General features: G+C 39.8%; 1 protein-coding gene across 1 annotated transcript in view; it reads right to left on the bottom strand.

The window, feature by feature from the left end:
• Positions 1-7,457: 7,457 nt before the first annotated feature.
• mapk1 (mitogen-activated protein kinase 1) overlaps positions 7,458-26,136 on the bottom strand; it is a 30,304-nt gene continuing 11,625 nt past the window's right edge. The window contains exons 2-9 of the mRNA XM_041936237.1: positions 20,431-20,613; positions 15,985-16,174; positions 15,584-15,700; positions 15,046-15,160; positions 14,061-14,192; positions 13,628-13,737; positions 13,290-13,418; positions 7,458-10,588 (exon numbers count right to left, since the gene is read on the bottom strand). Coding sequence (XP_041792171.1) covers positions 13,302-13,418; positions 13,628-13,737; positions 14,061-14,192; positions 15,046-15,160; positions 15,584-15,700; positions 15,985-16,174; positions 20,431-20,613 — 964 coding nt within the window. The 3' untranslated portion in view covers positions 7,458-10,588; positions 13,290-13,301. The remainder of the gene's footprint in view (positions 10,589-13,289; positions 13,419-13,627; positions 13,738-14,060; positions 14,193-15,045; positions 15,161-15,583; positions 15,701-15,984; positions 16,175-20,430; positions 20,614-26,136) is intronic.

A 26,136-nucleotide genomic window follows, 5' to 3' on the forward strand; every position in this document is an offset into this window, starting at 1 on the left:
TACAAACAGGTTTATATTGAATTATTTACTTCTATTTCCTTACCTCTATTATTTCTATCTCACTATTTCTAGTCACTGTTAATGAACGGTGTGTATAGTCTTTATTTAGAACCTTTTACTGTTGTTTTTTACAAATTGTCCAATTTAGATTTTTTTTTTTTTTGGATGCTTGTATTAATGTTTTTTACTCAGTTTAAAAACACCTGACTGGTGCTACCTTGGTATGCTTTCTATAAATACACGATCATTTGAGCCCTTTCCCCATATATGTTTCACATCAGGTTTCAGGTTGTTTACTTTAGAGACAGAAACCCATGTTTTCTGAGAAGTTATAAGTGGGGGGCAATATCATTTGGATCTTACATGCGTGTGTTTTAAAGTTGAGAACTATTCTTCACAAGCAACACATTTAATCATATGGGCATCTTTCAGGTTCAGAAAAATAAAGCTCCGAAAGTTATTGTTCTGTTTTTACGGAAAGGATTATTTCCCATGCGAATTGAACGCGCCACTGAGGGGAGAAGGGAGCGCACAGACACCCGGATGTGTAAATAAATACAAGATGAGAATATGAATCTGACGCCTCTTCTTTCTCTGATATGAAAAATAATACTTTTTGTTTGTCATGCTTGGTTTTCCACCTGCAACTCTCTGTAATAATTAAAGGCAGGGTCACATTTGGTTTCTGTACGTTTTCGACACAGTTTTCACTCAAATGACCATCTGCATGATGGGTCGTTTCCAGATGCATCAGAATGTGGACTTATTAAGTGACACTACAGGTTAAAATCCTTTAAGAGAAAGGATCCTGAAATGTCTTAGAAGGATGCCAAACACAGTAAAACACACAGTCTGTTACTATCCAGACAGAAGAAGAGAGAGAAGAAGAAGAACCCAACATACAGTAAGTCATAACTGAGAAGCGTGGAAACAATATAACAATATTATAGGATGACTTTTCGTGAAAAGCAGTCACAGGGTTCTCTGAGGCTTTGCGCCAAAACAAGCCTGTCCCATTATCAATTTAAAAAACAGATCAATAGATTCCTCGAGTCTTTCTTTGAACTTTGACATGTGAGACATATGTTGGAAGTCTTATTTAAAAAAAAAACAACAACAACAGCCTAATGGCTCCTCCCTCCCCCTCTACCTCATTCCGCTGCTGCACTGTTTATGCCAGTACTGCATCATCCTGACATTAAACAGACACACATCCGAAACATAATGCCATGGATGAGGCGTTCAATGTATTTTTTTAATCCTGAAATTAAACACTAATCTGGTACCTACCCTCCAAACAAAAGCCTGCCCTCGTCCTACCCTTGCTGTCCTGACGTCGAGAACGCGCGTCAACAACAATTAACGGCCTGCTTATATGTGTACTCCCCTTCATTGAAAAAAAAACACCGCTGACAACGCAGCATGAGCCAGGTTATGTCGCAACACCTTGAAACCCTCAAATGTGTTGCTTCACCATAGGATGCATGTAAACACAACACTGCACGCTGCAGCCTCCCTCATGGGTGCAGGCTGTGTGCGCGTGAGCGTTATGAAATCCATCCTTTCACTGTGTTTTTGTCCCCTGTTCACGTGGCATCATAAGCCCACCAAAACTGACCGAGGTCTGCAGCCAAAGAGGCACACGGATGATGATGATGATGATTACGGAGATAGCGCAAATCATCAGCTGAAAGCAGAGCTGCACGGCAGGGTTTTTGTTCTTGAACGTAACTCGAAGATCAAATTGCAAAACATGTCTCATTAAGCAAGGAGACAACCTTATAATTAATGGAAGCAGGTTATTACAGGCTTACAGTTATATAAATCCTACAGAACTGACATCATAGAGGATTTAAATTAAAAAAAATCATATATATCGCACACTTGAAGTTTCTACGGGTATTCTGCACATATCATGAGACTGTTAATGGAGTGTTTTTAATGCACCACATAGCCTAGTTTATTGGCTCTGCATACGTAGCAAAACATAAGAAGCCTAATCCTCGGATGAATTTAAGCCTGATATAAATATATAACTATAACTCCTTCGGTGCAACAGGAAAGAGACACAAAACGCCATTAAGTGTTATGAAAGCTACAAACTCACTACACAGACACACACTTTAGAGTCTCTAAGGGGATATTACAGCAGTTATGACAGTGATTTTCCCAACAAACACACGCGTGTCCTCCAGCAGGTCACTGGCTCTCCACTCACCCCAGAAACACTTCGCCTTCCCCCCATCGGAAACCAAAACAACCCGCTGAAGAAGTCTGTTTCTCCGCCGGAGCTGCAGGAGTCTGGGTATTAGTTAAAAAAATAAAAAATAAAAATAAAAAATACAGACAGCGTTCACCGTCCCATAAAGGTAGCAGTAGCAGCAGCAGCTCCTCTAGGTCGGGCCGAGTGCCATTAAAAAGTCTCCAAAAGCATCAGATCTCCGCGGCGGATCTTCACTGTATTCATGCGGCTCTCTGCGCTAAACCGTGAAATGTGCGGGATATCTCCGTGGGTCCCATCCGCGAGGCCGGTCAGAGTGTGTGCATATTGGAACAGCTTGAAGCTTTTTGAAGGGTTTTAAGCTCTGTGCCTTCAGCTCTCCGACATCAGCGGCAGGACAGGCCGAGCTGTCCCGTCTGCGGCCTTATTTATACTGAAATCCTAATTAGCTCTGTGATGCGCAGCGCGCTTTGAATAATGTACGAAAACATCCACGACCCCGCAGCTAGATTGCCCGCTGTGTGTGAAAGTGTTTGTTTCCTCACTGGCATGGACTGTCAGCTGATTTAGGTCTCAAACGTCAACAAAAAGTGTGGAAAAAAAGTGGGGTTTTATTTCCATGTACCGGTGCTGCCTTCAGGTGCTGCTGGAAATAAGACAGTACAGAATTGAGCGCACAAGAACGTCAACGTGGTCCTCTCAGTGCCATCTCTTAACATTATTATCGCGCCAAAAGGGAAATTACAGATTACACTGATGACTATAGACAGCAATTATTGACAATAATGTGAAAACACAATTTTTTTTTTTTGTGAAATTAACATGTCAACACAAGGCACAACTTGTTTCTGAAGCTTACGAACACATTTGGGTGTCTTTCTCTGAGGATGAAGTTGCTCAGTTGTCATTGGGCCTAGTTGTTATCACGTTTATTGATCATAGCCAGGAAACATTCAACATGGCACAAAAACGAAGAACAAAGCAGCTAAAGTTGAGTTACAGGTCAGCTTGAAAGTATTGATTTTCTTGGTTGCCTACGTGTATTGTAGGCTTTAAACTGAGTTTGCAATGCTTTAAAGCAATTTGTCACAAAGTGATTTATGTGTATTTATTTATTTCCCTTTGGGGTAAAGGAAGAAGTTATGGGCATCATGTCAACAGCTGCCAGTGCTGTATATGAAATAAATAAACATCTCTTATTTATGTTATTGATTTCACTATTTAGCTTTTACTTGCTACGTAACTTAAAGCCTTCAACAAGTTTAAAATGGAGTTTACTGGATGCCATTTAGCTGCTACTTCCGACCAAAACAACTGAAAGTACATGTCTTTCTCTTGAAAATTCTTTAAATATGATCTTTGGAGAGGTACGTGAAGGCAGCAGTAGCCTAGCTACACAGCCGGTTCTACAAATAGCGTCCAATCAGTGAGAAGAAGTGTCTACATTTGACCAATCCACTGCGATGGAGGGCGGGGTTAGCGGTCCACAGCCAATCAACCCAAGGCCAGACTCTGACAGCGCGCTCGCGTGGCAGAGGGTTGTTTTTGGCTGTGCGCGCTACCGCCACAGACGCGTGCCAAAAGCTAATACCCCCTGGCGCGCATGCGTGGCCGCATTGTAAGCACGTGGTCAAAAAGAGCAAGTAAACAAACCTCCTCAAAATCAATACAGTTGACTGATATTTAACACTGGTGTTTACTGTAGTTTTATCATATATCTTTATGCCATGGTTAAGATAATGGTTTTGTTTTCAGTATCACATTTTCTGAAATGATTTTAAACAAGTTAACTTTTTTAGATGTCCTGAAACCTATCTCGCCTGTTTCCTTTCTCATTCACGTTCATTGTATTTATTGAAGCAAATAGGATTAACTTTGTATTAATGTTGGTAGATTTAATAGATTAATAAATCCATTGTTTTAAAAAGGAGAGGTGTATAATTGACTGCCAGGTATCGCCCATTATTCTGACAGGATCAGGTTCACATTTGCTTCAGCTTTTTTAAAATCAAAGGAAACTAATTGAATTTTGACCTTGCTTTGGCTCGTAGGCTGCAAAAGTGAGTGTCATAAATTTATGAATCAGACTGCTTAACGTTACCGGATTAAGGGAAGATTTTAGTATTGGCTAATACAACAGTGCCCCCTAAAGGACGCTGTGGCATAAAGTGGCTAAAATGCAGTATGAGTGACATTAAATCCACCCAAAGTCTATTGAAGATGAACACTTGGTTGGACTTTATTGTGTGTATGGTGTGCATTTTTGTTGAAATTTAGACTTCAGCTTTAAAACACAGAACAGACAACAGGAAATTGCATTGTTTGATGCCTGAGAAAAGTTGTAACAGGAAACCATGCAAACCTCCCCAGTGGTGCAATTACACAAGCTACAGACAGATAAAGTATATTGAGCGGTGGCCATTTCTTGCACACTCCAATGGAGTGTAGGATCAAAGTCTGTGAATGCACCGATTTAACTCTTTCTCTCTTGATACTGATTCTGATACCTCAGCTCAGGGTATCGGCAAATACAGGTTTCCGGTAAACTCAATGCATGGAGCTTATTGGAATCCTTTTTCATATGAGGCAACACGTCACCAGGGACTGGAGTGGCAGTAAACTGAGCTGGTGGCCCGTTATCACTGAATGAGTTAACTGATGTTGAAAACACAGAATTTTTATCATGACATTGACAATGAAACTGTATTTATCATGGATTGGTCACGTCATAACCGATTCCCCATCTGCTCCACTGATATCAATGCAGCACACTGAAATGGTGTATCACTATGAATTGTTAGTTAATAAAGTGAGTCCACACGTGATTAACAACATGCAGGATTTCTTTGTCCGTCTTTGCATATTCATGTTTTTAAAAGTGTACCTTTGTCCTTTGTATCTTTTTGCTGAACCTCTAGGATCATACATATAAATCAATGTATGTTTGAAATATGTGTTTGCATAAAATAAAACCTGCAAAAACTCTAGACTCTAGATGTGGGAGAAGTTTGGTCAAAATGTTTAAAAAAGGAAGAAAGTTGGCTGAATGGATCAAAGAATCTTGCACATTTCATCAAATATAGCAGAAAGCAAACAACTTTTAAAAACTGTGCCTCTATAAAAGGTTTGGGATGTTATTGTCTGACTTTTTAAGGAACATTTCGGGAAATACTTGTTCTCTTTTTTGGTAAATATGAAGCTTCGGCCAGAATGCCGTTAGTTGCAAAAGCTCTTGTTTTTGCACAGATTAAACAAACAAGGCATCATGTGTGAGAGGTGCTACGAGCTGGATTTTATTAGCTTTGGACTGAGCCACACAAGCAGTTTCCCCTGCTTGCAGTCTTTGTGCTAAGCTAAAGCGTACAGATGTGAGTGGTATCGATCTTCTCATCTAACTCTAGGCAAAAAAGCAAATAAACCTATTTCTCAAGACGTCAAACCATTCCTTTAAGTGGACAATAAGACTGCACAATGAAAAATGGCACACTATTACAGCCACATGTCACATTTTTGGAGTAATTCACCACTTTTCACATTAAACACATTTAACTGTTACACTGCTCTACTCCTATGAACTTTTCAGTTTTGCAATTCTGTGTGTAGCAGACAGATGTGTGACAGATGCTGACGTCGTCTCTCATGCTTCTGAAATCCGTGTCGAGTTTTCTTGAACTCCGGTTTACAAAGAAACTTCACAGAGATGTTAATGAAGGTACAGTGTTTTTAATGAACGTCTATTTAAATGTCATGGCAGAGTTGCAAAAAAAAAAAGACAAAAAAGACAAAAACATTAAAAACAGAGTTTTCAAAGTGGCAGTCAGTCTTTAATAATAGCAAAGAAACGCTTCGTTCAAGTCAAATCCTTCACACGACAGCAAAATAAAACTGACTGATCAAACGATTTCAATGGCAGGTCAAACAGGAACCTTTAAAACACAACCAAGGATCTTATTTTTTTCTCTTTCAGAAATGTTAACTACACAATTAAAGGTTTATACTGATCAAAACATACAGAGTGAAGTAGTTCCACTGGAGACAACTCAAACAAGATTAGTGTCTGATAGAAACATAACATTCATTTTACAATAAAAATATCTGCACAAAAACATCAAAAAAGAAAAAAAAATAGGCTCAAGGAAAAAGGGTAACGCAAAAAAATATAAATGTTTGCTTTTCATCTTTTCAATACAGTCACAAATCACACAGCTGTGGCAACAAATCTCTTTAAAATTTACATAACTGAAAGATAAGGATACCCGCCCGCGATCCCTCCCACCCCCAGAATTGATTGTGTTCATTTTTAAGCGCGTATACTGCGATTACAACGGATTCCCGACTAAACAAAAGCTGCACATCAAATCTTGGATATCAAGACTATCGAAAAAGGCACAAACAGACAGGTTGCACAAAGAACTCAGCAGAAGCTTTTTTATACAACTAATCCCAGTAAGGTTTCCAGTGCCCTTAATGTTCTAACTAAACCCCAAAAAAAGACTATCTACAGGTAAGTCAAGTCCCAGCAGGCACCTCGGATTACAAGTCCCATTCCAACTACTGTAGAAGCAAGTGCATTTAATAATCGCGCGACAGACGGGTGTACAGTTTACAGCGAGAGTGAGGCGTACTGGGACACATGAGTCTTTACCTCACGTTAAACGCCTGCTCGGGTGGAGTTTTGGTCATAAACTCTTCCTCGAATGTCGTCAGATGAGCTAAACCTGTCGATGGAACCACCAAAACCAGATTCTGATCAGAAATTTACATTTTCAAACATTAATTTCGATAATTACTTTACTTTTGCAGGTCTGTTATCTCCTAATATTTCACTGGAAGCGAAGAACTGTGTCGTTTTGCACAAATTATACTGAAAATAGAGACAAATTTTTGGACAGTTATCTAAGTTGCATTAAATGTGTCAAGTCTAAAAGCAGCTGTTGAACCCCGAGACTGCAGCATTTAAACTAAAGTTTATACTTCATTTATCAATCATTTACTATTGGACACTTTTTGCGTGTTTTATGCTTGCATGGAGACAAATTTCATATTTCTCTAGTTCATCTGCTAATGTACTGCAATAAAGACTCTTAAGGCTACTTTATCTCTACAATCAGAATTAATTCACTCTAAGTGGACAGATGTAACACTTGGGATGGCACGACTAGTTAATTAATGGAGCTGATTGGCAGACAAATATCGAAGCACTGAAATATTTGCTTGGAACAGCTTCTCAAAATGGTTTTGTATCATCATTAACTCAATATCTCTCAGTTCTGGACGGTTGATTGGAAAGATCTGGGGACTTTTTTTTTTTTGGACCAAATGAACCAGAAACGTAATCAACAGATTAAACGATGATGGAATGAATTGTTTGTTCTCGCTCTACTGCACACTCCCTATAATTTACGTACAGTCAGTGCAGAATGACTTGGTTCTTTTCAGAAAACCTTCTAGGAATATTAAGGATTCACAGACCTGGAAGATAAAGCACTACTGACTTTTTTTTATTCACTAAATCATGAACCCACATTTGGCATCTTATGTCAGCAGGCTGCTTACTTAGATAATCTCAGATTCATCTGATGTCTTAAAGAGCAACACAACAACATCTGAAAACCTTGTCCTTGCTGACCTCCAGTGGTTTAACTTCGTATCTGGCTGCAGTGATGTGAGGTGTACACCGGGGTGCGTCAGCACACTGTGACATCACTGTTGGGTGTGGTCAGAGGCGCAACAGACTGACCGACCGACCGACCGATTATGGCTTGAGTGTATTTCGGCAGAGCATTAGCGTCCTCTCTCGTCGTTCCACTCAGTTTCAGTCCAACATCATTTAGCCAGAACAAAAGAAAAACACGAAGTTGAACTGTGGTTCTTTGGCTCTGTCCACCGTGATTTCATTCGACCAGAGCAGCTCTGCCCTCAGAGAAACATTTTGACAACTCAAACTTGCTTTCTGACATGTACGCAAATGTAGAATAAGAATCAAAAGTTGAGTTTAGCTTCACTCATTTTCAGACCGAAACACAAAGATCATGAGTTTACAGCTCAGCCAATACTTTTATCACAGACTACATACATCGCTGTCGTCATCGGAAACGAATGAAAGATCAGCCAAAGCAGCTCGATAGTGATGAAATTGTCTCATTTTAGACTGAAATCTCCCATTTCTCACTTTAAGTGCCAGAGGAGAAAGATTCTTGAAGAATCCCTTCAGATAGATTTTGACTTTAATCTATTCAGAGATGCTTTTGTGTCGTAAATAATACTACTTTGTTTCATTCACTAGGTCGCTCACACACAACCAAATGAGTTTTTCCTTTGAGGTTGCGGTACTGAAGGCTAGGTGTACCATGAAACTGAACAGATTTGAGGCCCACTTGTAAACAAACTGAAATGACAGCCATTAGATGCTAAAGTGAAACGAAGTGACAGTTGGTGGATGAAGCCTCAGCGCTGCTGGCGTGTTCGTTTTTTAAGTTTCCACATACATAATCTTTAGGCATAATTCCTTTTGCTTGAAATAAAATATTGAAATTCAACAGTCTTTAATCAGCAGTTACTGACAAGAAGTAAAAATATGTTTGTTTTTTTTATTCTACTGCAGGTGTCTGCTGGTATTGACACTGCCAACTGTTATCAGTGTGAAAATGTGCAATTTATAGCAAAATAATGTTTCAAGGATGAAATGTGAAAGATGATCTTTTACATTTTAGTATTATTTCAACTGTATCACGCCTGGATCCCATTTCTCAGGTTCAAGAAATATCATGTTTGGTGGATCTGTGATATAAATACAGATATATGGTTATTCTCCTATTTGCAACCACGACAAGACGTCTTAGCATGCAGATGGTGTCTGGCTAAAAACGAGGAGACTGAAATCTGTAGACTTTACGACAATGGAAACGAAATAAAAACGGACGAGAGAATGTCGAAGCAAAAGAAAGAAACAGGACAGAAAGCACCATGTGATTGGGAAGTGTGATATACCACGAAAGGTGCAACAGAGAGAGCCTGGGCGCTCTCCTGGCAGGTCTGCCCGGCTTGTGTGGCACTTAACATCGTCGTCTTTGTATACAGAGCTTATAACAGTCATGCAAAAGGGCACAGTATTATTCTAACAAGGCGAGAGAGAGATTAACAGAGACTGAAGAGGAGAAAGGAAAACACGAAACGGGACGAAAAGGGAGGCACAACGACGCTTCCTCCAGACGATACGAGTTCTGTGTGATAACTGAATTCTTGTCCTGACGCAGTTAATTTTCCCCCATATGAAAAATATCATACTGTACATACAGACTCGTATGAAATAAACAGACTTTTCCTTTAGTTTCTCATGGCTAAGGCAGAAATTGATGGTGAAACCTTTCAATGCACCTGTAATTTGGCGCATTGATACACAACCTGACATCTCAATGAAGCCGATGAGAAATGAAAACAGGGATTTTTTGTTTTTAATGAAAAAAGTTAGAAAGTCATCTGATTCACCTTCTATCATCACCCTTGCCATTGAAATATCTTAAGACTCTTTGGGCTATATATAGATATATATATTTTTATGTTTATGTATATATTTGCATTAGGGCCTTATGAGTGTGTTTGTTAAGGATTAAAATACAAGGTCTTTGTTAAAATATAGATCCTCATCAACACAGAGTGATGGCTTGTGGCCCATGAAGTCTCTGGCTGATTATGTGATTTCATTGCATAAATCAGTTGATTTAATTCGGGTTTTTCTTTTTTCAAAGAGATAAAGAGAGAAAAAAGATAGAGATCAAGGCATCCCTTGTAACAGTGCGACAAAGGTTAGAAAAAAAGACCTTCTCTATGATGGATGATTCTTATAAGTAATCTACTGTTGTTTGTGCAACGTAGGCAGAGTTATAACCAGAGCAGCTGCACCGACAAACACACAGCTAGTCTATCACTGTCATTCGACTGGACGTGAAAGGTCTTGAATAGGGATAGCCAGAGCCAAATGCCTTTTGAGACACACAAAAAAATTGTTTATCTTGGCTTAAAACACAAAATCACCCCCAAACTGTAAGCTGTGACGTGACCCCCCCCCCCCCCCTCGAAGAGAGAGAGCGAGAGCGAGAGAGATAGGGAGAGAGAAAGGGAGAGAAAAGAGGAAAAGAGAGACAGAGGATGACTGATTGATTGATTGATTGATTGATTCCTGACGCCATTCCTGAGCAAAGTGGACTTGACGAGTGAGACCCAAGGAATCCAGGTGATGTGGACAACAGGAGAAGGGGGGAGGGTGGGGGGTGGGGGGAAACAAACAAACAAACAATAAATCATCACAGCAACAGTGTGGAGGCGGGGAGGAGCAGTGGCAACGCAGAAGCCAGTCCACAGAGTCATCTGGAGGGAGAAGAAACAATGAGCCTGTGATGAGCCGCCACACTTTGTTTTCCTCTTTTTCTTCGGAAACGATTCATTGCACAGACACACAAATAAATGTCTATTCTGCGGATGTGTATCACCTGCAGTGACAGCAAGTTAATAACACAATTCACATGTTTCACATGCTGTTCAGGTTCTGCTCTTTATTGCTTGATGTCAAAATCTTCCCCCACTTGTTCACGTTAAAAAAAGCTTTTTTGTTCTCCGCTGCCTTTACCTGAATATTAAACACTTACTGTTCATGTAGCACATGCTGTAGATATTTACCTTAGATTTTTTTTATCTTCAAGTCTTTCAAAATGGTTGCTATCCTCTTCATTTGAGTTTCAAGGTTTCCTGTATAATGCTTTAAAAGGCACTTTGAATTGCCTCTATGTATACAATATGCTACACAAAATAAACCAGACAGCCTGATGTGGAAACATGAGCGTGCTTCTCCTTTCGTGTCTGAACTAAAACAGCCTGCACCTTACAATTATATTCACTGTTCTATAAGCCGTTGTCTTTAAATGCTGGTACACATAAACGTGTCCGTCAGATCCAGCTGCCTCCAGATAAAACAAATATGAATGTACGGGGATGTATCTACAGTATGAGCTGCATTTTGTATTCTTGTTGCTGCTGCAGAGAGCAGCCGTGTGCTTTCTGCTGCCGAGTGGAAACACAGTAATTACATATGTTGACACAAAGCGGATGATAGGCTATAAAATGTAGCACTGATAGTTAGTTTCACAGCAAGAAACCTGTCAGGGAGCAGATGGTGGTTAGCAGAGATCAGGGTGGAGAGGACACCACATCTGAGGAGTGCCAATGACCTTTGTCATGCACTATGCTGGTAAACGTTTACAAGTGTTTTATATAGGATTAGTATACATATAAGAGCCAGCAGCTCCCTGAAGCAGAACAGCCCACTGCACTTACCATAAAACAGTGAAACATTATATGCTTCATAGGAAAATACTTATAGGGAAGATATAAAAACCCAATCATAGTCCCAATATCTATCAAGTTTTTATGATACCTTATTCTGAGAAATACACATGTTCAAAAAAACAGCCATATAAGCATTTTGCCTGAATAAAAACCGGCTAAATTTTTAATTCTTGGTGCGTGTTTGGTTGACACCAAAATAAGTATGGGGGTTCAATCTTTTTTTTTGTAGTGGTGGGTGAATTTGCTCAACCTACCAGTCATGGTGGCGGGTAAATATAAGTAGCGCAAAAAAGTGATTTGTGACATTCCACAACGCAGACTGAATCGTGAGTCTGCTTCCACAGAAAAAAAGTGGCGTTACATCACAGAGGTGAAGAGGTCTGCAGAGAAAACCTCCAAGGAGGAGACACAGGCACAGAGGCGCAGGTCAGAGAGGTTTTTTTAATGAGAAGTGGAGAAAAACCGACAACGGAGAGAATGTCAGCACTTTCCTGAAGAGTTTAAATATCGACCTCATGAAACAAAATAGCCGATTGCTTGAACATGATTATTTGGCTGGTAAAAACTGAGTGGCTGGCAGAGTTTGGAATCCACCAGCCACAGTGACAGGTGGACAAAAAAAGTTAATGTCCAACCCTGTCTGCAACCCTAAACGTTGCCGAACAGATGAATCCATTCTGATATAAAATATGACATTTTTAGTCAATTCTCCATATGGAGGACGTTTTAATTGCCAAAAAAATATCACTTGTCAAATATCTCTTAATTATATTCCCGTACAAATGTCATAGTTGTCACTGGTTATATTATTAATTACACTCAAAGTTGGATGCCAGTCCAGAGGCTGAGCTACAACTTAAAATTAGGGATGGTCATTAAATTACAAAAAAAATTATTGATAATGCGAGTGTCATCGCAAATATGTTTTTAATTTGTGTGGGTGTTGTGGGAAGTAGATCTCTCATGTGTGTTGCCACCAAAAAGTACGAATCGCTCTGCTACGCTAGTTGTAAGCTCCCCGCTAGCTACCAGTGTGCTCCCAACTACGGTAAGACAGTCATTTGAGACCAAATCTCTTTGTGTGTGTGTGTGTGTGTGTGTGTGTGCGCGCGCACATCTACACATGAGTTGGGGGGGGCAGGGAACGGTCGAGTGAATGTCAAATACTATTTTCGGCAGAAATGAGCATCCCTACTTTAATGTCTAAAAGTCAAGCACAAATGTTGGACTTTTTAAGGTTTTGCTTTGGATGCAAAGTGGCAGCAATAAAGCTGAATTATGCTTGAAGTACCAGTTCAGATAGATGGCTTTTAAAGTGGTTTTATCCTGATGAAAAACCTCTACTTCACATTCTACAAAAGCAAAATTTAAATGTATATTATAGTGAATTCTGTGGTCTTCAGCTCTTGAGCGGTGAGTCGCTAAATTCAGCACAACTGAACCAGTAGTTTTGCAAAGCTGTAACACCACTCACTTGCAGTTTTATTGCTTAAAGTAGTTTACATGATGGACACTCAACTGTACTGCATTTTTAAAGCAGCGGAGGCGGGAACATCTGACTGCGATGAGGATCGCCCAGATCTTTTTCCATGAAAAGCTGGCTGTTTCAAGACTTCACTGCAGCTACTGGTAATATAGTTCTGTGCCTGTCGCTCTGAGCACTGTCCCTCTCCGAATTTCTGTTGAATTTCAGGTTCTACGCTGGACTGCAGTGATGTCGACTTACCTGTGTAAGATGTTAGGACCTAAAGCCAGGCTGGAAACGTGCAGTTTCTTCAAAGATGAGCTCCTTCAATGTCTCTTTGGGTAGGTCATCCAGCTCCATGTCGAACTTGAATGGGGCCTCAGCAACAGGCTACACAGCAAATCAGAGAGGACATGTTGGTGTGAACAGCTAAATCTACTGCACAGGCCTGTTTAAATGACATTCACCATTATTCAGTTATGGAGGTATCATTTGTGGATTGAAAATGTAAGGAAGTTCAAGACATGGTATCTTGATTAGCAAAAGACGATGTATCCTGATTCCAAACATGCTCATATAGCCCAAGATGACTGTCTCACCTCATCTGTGGGGTCGTAATATTGCTCCAGGTAGGGGTGCGCCAGGGCCTCCTCCACCTCGATCCGCTTGTGAGGGTTAAAGGTCAGCATCTTGTCCAAAAGGTCCAGAGCTGCAGCACAAGTATGTGAACATGCAACAGGGCAAAGAAGCTGTTAATTCAGGGTGACTGTGAAACAACAGTGATCTTGCCTGCCCACTAGAGGGCACCATCACACCCTACATGCTGTTTGGATTATTTAGTCACTCAATTAACTTTTCCCCTCTGCAATCATTGAAACTGATCAAGTTGAATTCTAATAATCCAGCAAGATACCAACTACCTGTGTTTCAAATAAAATGATATTCTAAGAATTGTCAGGAAAATGTTTAGTGGGGGTAACATAATATTCCAGAATCTCTATGATCAGTGGGATTGATGTGTGTGACTCTCACCTTTGGGATCAGCGTTGGGGAAGAGGCGGTTCCACGGCACTTTGCAGCGCAAAGGCAGCGACAAAAGATAGTTCCTGGCCTTGATGTTGATAATGCAGTTGAGATCCTCCTGAGAGGGAGAACCCAGGATCCCTGAAGAGAAGATTATTAAGAAAGATTACTCTCTGATTCTGTGCATGACCATTAGCTAGTCGAAATGAAACACAATGTCTATCAATTCACACAGGCCCTGCTTTAAGTTTTCAATTACATGGGAACATTTTTCTTGAGAAAAAATGATAACAGTCTGAGCACACAACAAAGTTACACATGGGTAAAGCAATATGTGGTCTAGAACTAAGATACAAAAAGTGTCAAGTGCATATTAACAGCTACAGTATCTATGGAAATGAAATTATAGTTCAAGTCTAGAGTTCTCAGCTCTTTCATGCAGACTGAACCATTATTTTGCAACAGATTCACATTTGTCTCACTTGCAAGGAAAACATGAAGTTATTGACATGCTATGACCATCATGACATGCTTACTGTAAATATCTAGGATTTAGAAAAGAGATGGGCACAATATACAGTATATTATATACACTTTAAAGTACTAAAATACAATTATTTCAGGAATTAAATATTATTTTCAGGAGTTAGATATCTTGACATTACACCACAGCAAACATGGGTTACACTCACTCATATATATTATGTGTTAACACAATGAATAGATTTCAAACCTTACTAAAATAAACCTCTAGCCTCCAAAGTAAAACTTTGTGAAACCATCTTCTTGTCAATGAAACCTTATTGACTGGAAACACAAGTTTATGCAAATGATGGCCGGTTTGATAATCTGACCATTTAAGATTTAATCCTTGTTAATTTGCACTTAATAACAAATGATGCTGGACTTCACATTATCCTCTGGTGAAATTTGTTGAGGAAATACTACAGCACCACATAATCCTAAAAACACTGAATACAAAGAGAATTATTACCCAAAATGTGGTTAAGTTGATCCAAGTAGTGTTTCCCGGGAAAGATTGGCCTGTTGGACAACATCTCAGCCAGGATGCAACCCACTGACCAGATGTCTATGGACTTGGTATAGCCCTGAGAGTGAGAGACACAAAGACACAGTCATGACCACTATGTATCTAAAGTTAATATAATATCAACTGGTGGACTATGTCCCACGTAACATTAACATGCCTAAATGCAAACAGCATGAAGTCTGGTTGGGCAGGATAAGAATGAATTAAACTGCAGCAGTGCTACTAGAATAGTACCTGCATGTTATTGCAGCCATAGTGAAGTATACGCTACGGGTAGTTGAGTTATAATTGTGTGAAAGTGTCCAGACAAACTCAGGTTGCAACCTAATATTGTTAGAAGGGCATGTGTTTGCTGCTGCAGAGGAACTGAAGTTCCTGCTTACGAATGACACCACAAGTCTTGCTACCATCCTTAAAAAATACCCATCCTTATTATAAAGTGCAGGCATGTCAGCGTTTTATCGAAGGCGAGGATGCTCACCTTGGAGTTGAGCATGATCTCAGGTGCTCGGTACCAACGAGTGGCTACATACTCTGTGAGGAAACCAGTGTGATCATGGTCAGGGTCAGCAACACGAGCCAAACCAAAATCACAGATCTGTAGAAAGATGGGAAAGAGGACCAATGTCAGGCCACCGGACAAATGTTAATCAGCATGAGTGTATGACAGAGTTTCTACCTATTTACTATCAGAGGAGACTATAATTACATTTAAAATCAAATCAAAAATCTACATTAAGGCAGAAGAGGCCTTTCCACACTGACAAAAATTACATTTGGGAGGAGAAGACTGAATGCTGGTAATGTTTGGCATAAAAACAATAAATCTGTACTTAATATGAAACAAAATATGGATTATCAGTTACTGAAAATCAACTCTACCTTGAGATCGCAGGTGGTGTTGAGCAGGAGGTTGGAAGGCTTCAGGTCACGGTGCAGGACATTGGCAGAGTGGATGTACTTGAGCCCTCGTAAGATCTGGTAGAGGAAGTAGCAGATGTGGTCGTTGCTCAGGTGTTGAGTCTTCAGGAGCTTGTACAGGTCTGTCTCCATTAGATCCTGGACAATATATCTGCACGGCGCTCGGTTAAAGAATCATCTACTTTCATATCGTGGAAAGCACACTCCTTGTGTTTTTATGCACAGAATATAAAGGCATTTTTTAAATTACAGAAATGTGTCCCGTCCGTTTTAGTTAGTTGTTCGTCTTAAACACTGCGAGTAGTAAGGACTGCGACCTGACATCACCATTTACTGCAGTTTTTGTTTGCTCTTTCTAACATTAGACCATGAGGAAAAAGTTGAATTGTACAATTGTAGACATTATCCCATGACTCACATTTCCAAAAACAATGTACATCACATTTCAGTCATTCTTTGTGAGTTTTATTTCAGCAGCATCATTTGGTGATTGTCAACTGCCAGCCTGCGGGCCACAATTCAGAAAAAGTGAGAAGGCTGCCTTATTTAAGACATCGAGCATTTTGTCTTAATTTATTGAAGCAACCCCCAAACAACTGATAAGAAATAATTTCATTAGGAATGATGTACAGATCTCAAATCTGTGTGTTCAAGCCGCAGGTTGTTAAGGTGCTTCGCTGTCTGTGAACTGAATGGCAGCAGCCGAAGATGAGTGAAGCTAGAAGGAATTCCTGACTTACGAATGGAATGCGGCCTGTGCTGTATCTTCATGCAAGAATGGAAACAAATGTACTTTCTCGTGCTCTTATTTAGTATTACTTTTTATTTTTTCTAAGATGTTATTTAACACATGCTCTCATTAAACATTTTGTTAAATGAGATGAAGAAAGGATCAAATGTGTTGCAGATTGAGTGCTTTCAAATGGGAATATGTCTGCTAAAAATGCAGTGTTGGACATGTATTCTCTGTCTTGTACGATGAGCAGGTGGCGAGCTGCTGCTTTTGATTCAGCCAGCGAATGTCATTGTGGAGTGAGAGGTCATCAAGAGTAGCTTGAGAACTCAACACAAATTTGCAGAAAGGGCGTGTTCCCCAGGCAGCATTGCCTGAATTCAGGCTGATGAAGTTAATTATCTTCATTCTTTTGTCCAGCCTCTTTCACATCCCCATTCAGTTTAGCCACAACAGGCTTTGGTGAATGAGACAGTGCAGTGCATTAGTTTTAGGAGCAACATTTAGAATTCTGCTCACCAGACCCCTGTTTGCAACCGCGACAGGCAGACCAAATTTCACCAATTTCCCATCTCCAAAATATTTGTACACATAAGGTTTACAGACAAGTGTGCACTAGGGTTGTATATCTCCACCACTGAGGCCGATTCGGTATGCATCTCGATGCGCTGACACCGATACGATACAGTTACGATACACTGAAGCTCCCATCAATACAATGCGATACGATTCACTCCTGCTCACGATACGATGCGATTCAAAAATGATTTGATAACGATATGACTTAACTATAAAAGGATGTTTCGATATGATGTGATCATTCAATACATTTAGTTGCAGTATGAGAGAGTAATAGTAACATCAGGTTTTTTACCTCAATAGCACAATTCTGCTTTACTCTCTGTATCGATTTGAGGGATGTATTTAATATTTGTTTTTTATGGAGTAACCAATAAATCATATTTTAAAAAAGACATATTTCAGTAGACAGAGCATTCAATTGTCTTTATAATTAGCACTCCTAACTCCCAATTATGTTCTCTGTCTCTATAATTATACAAAATGTATAAAACTTCACAGTTAAACAGGTTCAGAAAGCACAGTATTAACCATGTGAATAGTGCAAATAACATGACCAGCAACACATACTACTGTCTGCCAGAATGATGTGCTTGTTTCAGTAAGTTGACTGATTTCTTACAAAGAATGAAAATCAAATAACAATGTTTTACAGAATCAAGTGTAAAAAAAATAAAACTATAACTGGCAGCCAGTAACAGCTGCTGTAAACAATACTCTCACCAAGGGGCTCAAATAGAGGTATTTCTTTCTAAAGTGCAATGTCCATAGTGCTCCTGTGTATTAGGAGGAAAACGTATTGGTGTAATTTCTATAAGAAATTGAACATGTAAATAAATAACATTTCCTAACAAGTCTTTCTTAACTGCTCACAATGTAAGCAAAAAACATCAACTACTGGCAATCAAACAATGTCATTTACTGCAAACATCTCACTGATTTACCTCATATGGCTTAGTTTCAGGTTTTTCTTTAGAAATATTAACTGGTCTACATGTTCTGGGAATAGCAAACTGCGCTGAGCAGTCACTATTTTTTTTAATTATGCTTGTATTTATCTTTTGTTATTTGTGTTTTACCCGCTCTGTAAAGTGTCACTGAGTGTTCTGAAAGGCGCTTCCAAATAAAATGTATTATTATAATAAAATGTATTTATTATTATTATTATTATTATTATTACTACTATGTCACCAGCGGTACTGAACACTCGTTCAGAGGGAACGCTTGTTGCGTCGTGCTGCCGACGTACTTGATAGCTGCACGGCATTGTTTGCAAATTGCGTGCGTCTTGTCTAGCTGACCCCCTCGCTTAAAAAACCCAAAATATTGCCACACGTTTGATTAATGTGTCTTTTTTGGTGCATTAAATATCTCACGGCTATCGTCTTTCTCGTTTGCGTCGTTTGTCTGTTGTGTACAACACCTGTTTGCGTCACTGCCTGGGGACACGATGGTGCATTCAGGTTGCCTTGAAAATACTAAACATGAAATAGTCGATTTAACAATGGGATTTGCCGGTGTAGACAGGCTAGAAGAGATGCACCGCGAATTCACCCGTAAATTATATCCGATGCACGTTGTTTCTACCGGTGCAGTCGCATCGCAAACGTTTATATCGGACCACCGATATGAATCGGTGAATCTCCACATCCCTAGTGTGCACATTTTCCCCATCAAGTTAGTTTATATGGATCACAACCTTTGGGTGGGTGGGAAGTGATGTACGCCTCTTTCAAGGCCCTCATTTGTGCATACGCCGTGGTTATAAACAAACAACAAACTGAAACTGTGTTTGATGCATGCAGGCCTTCACCTACCTTGGCGAAAGAAAGCTCATTTGTAGGTGAGATATTTTATCTGGAAGGGTTTACTGTTTATGTTTGGTTGAATGCTCATGTTGTCTGGCAAACAGGAAGGAGTGAGCCGATTAACCGTGGGCTTACAGTCATTTCTTTTAGAAAAGGCAGAGTGCAAAACTACATTATGAAACTGACTGTGACTACGAACTCCACCAGTTTGCTACTGTTGCTGCTGGGCCACAATGAAGAGCCTCTCTTCCAAATATATGGTGACAGGTGGCAATTATGTAATAAAATATAACTGACAACCCATGTTCAGCTACAAATAATGGAGTATAGGACTGACTTCACTGGTATCACAAAGAAGTAACTTTAAATATTTGAATTACATAAGCATAAAAGCACAAATATCTGTGAAAAAAACATCAAATAAAAATACTTTACAGCAATATAATGCAACTATTTTACCTTAAAATAACAGCTAAAATAACTGGTGGTAAACTGACTTATAATTAGGAGAATGGAGCCTCTTTCATTCACTGTATAACTTGGGTTGAACAGATATGACCTCCCATGAGAAGTGGGTAATGCTTTATGGTACTACGTCACACACCACCAACTATGGGTCTTCAGCTAAGAAGCTCAGTATTCTTGATACACAACTATTGTTGTTTTCTACCTACTCTGTGCTCATGCACCGACAGAATATATTGGAAAATAGTGATATGGGGGACTGAAATTGATGCATTTGTTGTTTATCAGACCACAAACAAAACAAGAAATTTGGTAGGAACTTGAAATACCGCCTCACAGTTGTATGCCTCCACCAACTTGTCAAGTTGCAGTTTAAATCCATGTCTGATGAGACTCCCATAATAAATGTAGTGAAGACTTTGAGGGAATTTAATAAGAGGTATTAAGTGTATTTTTTAGTCAAAATAGTCACTTAGAGATTACTTTTCCAGAGGAGTACAGAGGACTGATAGAGAGCTTCATCACATGGTCCTCCTCGAGTCCAAGTTAACATTTGTACCAAATCTGAAGGAATTCCCATTCATGAGAATGGGAATGACTTGTGCACAGACAGACGAACTACCTGAAAACACAATGCCTTTGGCCACAGCTGTCAGCGGCACAGAGGCTTAAAAACAATACACACCAGGGCGGAGTGTTTCTGGGGGCTGGGCCTTACTGATCGCTGTATAAAAACACAACTTTATAACATTATTCACTGATCTGGTGAAACTGGATGATATTTTATGGAGAAAATAATGTGTACTGTATGTGAAAGGATACACGTCCTTCATCTGGTCAATGGTCGGTGTGCGGATAATGTCATTGATTCCGATGATGTTCTCATGTTTGAAGCGCAGAAGGATTTTGATCTCTCTCAGGGTGCGTTGGCAGTACGTCTGGTGCTCAAAGGGGCTGATCTTCTTAATGGCCACACGTATCTTGTTGTCCCGGTCATAGGCAGAGCTGGAACATTAGGAAAAACACACACACACACACACACACACACACACACACACACACACACACACACACACACACACACACACACACACACACACACACACACACACACACACAAAAGCCAAAAATTAGACACAATACTGAAGGAGCAAAAGATTCTGAACTTTGTTTAGAAAGTGACTAGTGTGTAAACCAAACCAAAACATTTAAAAACACCTTTGACAGAGAAACAGTGATACTTCAATAGGGGCCAAATAACACCACTTTGCATACAGTTGGGATACCATACCAAACTGTGCCGTGAGCAACCATGCTTCCTGCTGAAAGCCTGTGATGTAGTTAGGACACAAATCCATAATAAAACAGAAAGGTAAGCAAGATATTCTAGGCTGCAGTAAGCACCTGTCACCTGCAGCTTTTTACATCATTACCGTAACAAATATTTTAAAATGATCCGCTGACAATCCACTCGCAATGAAAGAACAGAAAAAAAATAGCATATCTTGCTGTGCAGATCAAGTTTTATTGAACAGCAGGTGCTAACCTCAGTGACAAATGCTCCTTCCTTCCTGTGGTTTGCCGGTGGAAGGCTTTTAATGTGAAGTAGTAACTGCAGGAAATGTTCAGTTTGCATTAGCAGTATCTAGATAGCAAATACACTTCTGATACAGTGTGGAGCAGAAAACAGTGATGCTGCTGCAGTATCTGTTTGATAAAAGTAAGAATAGAAATGTAGGAGTGGAACAAAACTCCCAACCACAGAAAATGCTACTTTGCACAGCAACTTGCTCAGCAAGTGCTGATACCTGACTGACCACAGCCATCAGCTCAGTACGATGACACACAGCTCAGTAGACTTCAGAGACCATCTCTGTTTAGTTCAGCTACCAAGCATTGCAGGTCAGCTGAGAGGTTGCAGTGAAATTTACATATGATCATGCCACTACTGGGGCACACCAAAGTGCACATTAAGAGTGCAATACACACAAGCAAGGGGGAAAGAGACCAAAGAACATGTGCATCTTGATCTAGGTAAGCTTACCTCACTCTAGTTTACCAAACTTTTCGTGACTTATACTAGTGCAAAGCAGGGCACGACTTAAAGCTGTACTTGTGACAGTAAAAATGCATCATGCTGTGGGCTGGAGCTTGAACAACAATGCGTTTGTTTAAATGCAGCCCTGACATTCAATGTTTTTAAGAGGCAAAAATAAAAAAATAACCACTAACTATAGTGTTTACCAATGAAATATCATTAATTTCTGCAAACACAAAGTCAAACAGCATTAATCTGCATTAAAGAGCAATATTTTGAATTACACTAAAACAATTAGCATGAGGTAACTTCAGTAGTGTATAACTGGTCACTAAATCCTATTAGATCCACTCTGATAGTATGCTAGTATGCTAAATGCTAAACATAGAATATAGCATTCATCTAAAATGACATATTCCAGAATTCATCATATATGTATATTATATACTGCACACACACGCACACACACACACGCACAGGAACACACACACGCACGCACACGTTTTTAGATTCCAGGATTTCAACGAGAACACAAGAGACTGATCACCGTTTGTACCCTTATAGCATGTACAATTTTATACATATGCTCAAACACGTCATCAGTATCCTCTCAGTAGTGCATGTGACGGGACAGCTCATCTTGTTGAGTAGGTATCAATGTTAGCAGGCAGCTTAGCTCCATTTTGCAAAATTGGCAGCTGAAATCCAATAAAGAAAAGAATAACACATGCAGGAAATGATAAAGCATATTTGTGTGCATGGGATGAGTAGGGTCTGGCAGATCTCACACTAAGGCCAGATCCTGAGACGGGGCAATAAGTGAATGCAAAAAGCTTAGGGAGGAGCTTATGCGCCAATCACATCACACATACTTCATGACAAAGATGATTTACTGTCAATCCCTCCTTTTAAAAGCTGAGATTGGTATCAAATATACTGCTAAAAGAGCAAAATGAAAGGATTTGCTCATTATGCAAAGTTGTGATAAAAAAAGAAAAAAGCTGATCAATTACCAACAACATCTAGACTAGAAAAACACATATTAGCTGTTACTTCTCACTAATTTTTTCACGAAGAGATCTGTTGGCCATTAGCTAAAGGAATATCTAGAAAAAGAGCAATACGGCACCTGAACACAGAAAAAAATCCTGTGTATGATTTTACATAAACAGGAAAGAAATACCACCATGCCCTTTGGTATGAAGAGATAAAGAGTGGAAGGATGTGGTGTAAAATAACGTTTTTGCCTGTAGGCCTTTTCTTAAAGGGATGATGCTTACCATGAACTAAATTGCACCAACAAGTATTAACATGTTCAATGGTCCGTACGATCTTTTGAGAGCAATGGATATTTGTTTACTCTGATTTAATTGTTTTCCACCGAGTGATGAAACAGCTGTTCTTGTAGCTGGCGTGTTCAGGTGTGTGTTAGGGGTTTAAGAGCAGGACAGGACGATAATTAAATAGAATCATTAATGTGGAATTGTTTTATGATGATAACCTTATTGTTCTACAAAATCCTATTATCCAAATGGAGCAAAATGCAATAAAAACAAAGGAAAAAACAAAAGGAGTCACTGTTGCACATGTGTAAAACTATCTGAGTGATCGCCTGAGTGTCTACACCCAGCAGACTAATTGTTCAATTCCGCTCTAAAATCTTGGCCCTGCCTGTGATGAGACACCTCCTCCACACCATTCCAGGTACAGACATGTCATCTGTTGAACTTCTAGCTCTTTTCACTGGCTTAAAGGCTGTTTCAGCTTCCTCATGCTCATTCAGCCTGAGGTATTTTGAGTTGGCACATTAGGGTCTAAACCTGCATTGCATGCCAACTTTAACTAAAAAAAAACAGTCATCTCAGTATTGTTTTCAAATCCAATAAAACTGGAATAAAACAACGTCTGGGTGTTGCCTTTAAGTACATTCATATAATTTGTAGGGTTAAATTAAATTATTGGGTTCTTTATCTTTAAAGAACATTGAGTTTTTAATGTAATGACAGAAATTCAGTCAACCTTTTTTGAAGTTTCAGTAAGAATGACAATTTATAGTGTGGATGGGTATGCAAACTGGCCAGACGTCTTCAGTGCACAGGAACCGACATCAAATTCAAGTCCAACTCACCACCTCCTGCCAAGAAATGCAGCAGACTTCCCAGATTTTCTGGATTTCTAAGTCATCTGGCCTCAAACTGTCGCAACTTGCTGCCATTTGGTGCAATTACAAAAGTGAAACTGCTCAATAAAGCTGTGCTTCAGGACAACAAATTGAGGAAACTTACAATATTAATGGTTTCCTGAAGTTCTTAAGCTTCATCATTTACATGTAGCCAAGAGCGATTTTATTTCTACACATTACAAACAACAGAAATGACTGAAAAACACCCACACAGTATGACAAAATAAGAACATGAGTTGCTATAGCGATGGGGGTGTAGGGACTGAAATGTAAACACAAGTGTGCCAACCTTCTGCAAGGGAAATATGAGTGACCTTCCTTTCCACTTGTGTGAGAGGACTGTGAGCGTGTGTGTGTGTGTGTGTGTGTGTGTGTGTGTGTGTGGGAGGCAATAGTTCTCCATGAAACTGTTCTACACCAGAAGAAACCCTCATGTACAGAGAGGGAGGGAGCGACAAGACTTATTCATCAAAGCTGACATCTGATCCAGGGCAGAGGCAGCTTGGCACAGATATATCTTCAGATTGTTTTTAGAACAGTCAATGGTACTGCCTCCACCAATTTTTGACACAATATTTTCTCATGTATGAGACTGTCTTTACAATACTATGCCATCTCCAAGTGCATGAAAAAAAGCAGTTTGGCTAATTATTTCTTCATAGTTTTAACTGGTAGAGGCATGATGACATCTTGGGTTGGTGTTCCTTAGGCTTGGGGAAATATTGATGGGAATTTCTACAGTTTTGTAACACTTGTTTTTAAAAGGATTAAGTGTGAAAATAATCAGCAGATTAATCGATAATACAAAACAGTTGTAAGTTGCAATCAAAATGCACTAAAATGTGTTGCCTCCTGTCTTATTTAAACGTTTATCCCACTTTCTGACATCAGTTGCATGGGAGACTACAAAAAGGACCTCAATGGCTGTGTTTAGTGCAGAGAGAAGTGAGGACAATCTTAGTCCACACTACATTTCACCATGCTTACTGAGGCAAGCCCATTAGTTCCTAGTGGGTTTGCCCAGGCGAGTAACAGGAGGAACTTTCTGAGGAAGTACAAAGTACACCGACTTGAGTGTGTAGTATTAATATACTTTCCTCAGTGTACTGTGAGAGTTTAGAGCTGCGCAGCCTTATCACTGAAGGGTGGACTTTAAGTCTGAGAATGGCACTCTCAAGCACTCAGGACTTTCGAAATCTAACTCTCTGATGGTTTTGATCTTTATTGGTGGGGAGGATACCACACCTGGCTCGATGCTCACGGCACCTGTTTAATACAAAGCTGACTATAATTCCTCAATTAATGAATACTGGCAAAGCACTCCTTATGTTTTGCAGTTCAATCCAATAGGAGGCTGCATGCAAACTGTTGAATTTAAATCATTTAAGCCATTATTAATCAAAAACTTGCTTCACAAGTATAAATACTTCCTGGTCGTCTTAGTCTTCTATATGTCTAACTGAGCTTTGAGAATTGTGGACACTGCCCGATAAACAGCAACACCTAATGGGCCTGAGTTACCATCTTCTGACTCCTTTGATAACTTTGGATAAATGGAGCTATAAGAACTTCTGCTCACATATTGTATACACAGGTATTTTATTAACATGTAAGATGGACAAAGTGTCAGATTTTCTTGCAATTTAAGACATGTGTTTAATCTTAATAAAGATGCTCTGGTGACAATAACAGCTGCAGATTCTTGTATGCAAGAGTTAAGAGAATCTGCTCTGAGCTGCCTTTCCTGTTTCCTCTGCTTCTGCATTGTTTTCTGAGCATGCTCAGTGGCCAGGAAGGTGCGGGTGGGGGGGGGGGGGGGGGGGGGGGGGGGGTTTCCAAGGAGATGGGAATACAAGGCTTTACACTTGCAGCCACTGTGTTATGCAATAGGGCTGTTACCATGACGATGTTCAAGGGGCTGGGTTAAAGGAAGAAGGGGAAAAGCTGACTATGCTTAAGGGCAACACGTAACAAGAAAGTGCAGATATGAACGTCCATGCACAAACAAGACAGACACTGCAGAGTCCAACGCTTTGCAAAGGCTTTAAAGGCAGCGCAAGCTGACGCGTCAGGTTGGAGGGATGGGCTTCAAAAAACACTCATAGGCTGGTGTGCAGTTAGTGTGGTTATTGCATTAAGCATTGATACTATAGGATTAGATGCTCTTTGCATTATAATATTTACAGTACACTCCACAGTGCTGATCCTAATGACACCAAATCACAGTGGGTTATCAGTCACATCACTGATTATTCAGTGTGTTAAAATGACATTCAGTATTATCAATTTTGATGTAATGATGTACAAA

The sequence above is a fragment of the Chelmon rostratus genome, chromosome 5, assembly GCF_017976325.1.
Source record: "Chelmon rostratus isolate fCheRos1 chromosome 5, fCheRos1.pri, whole genome shotgun sequence".
Classification (NCBI taxonomy): domain Eukaryota; kingdom Metazoa; phylum Chordata; class Actinopteri; order Chaetodontiformes; family Chaetodontidae; genus Chelmon; species Chelmon rostratus.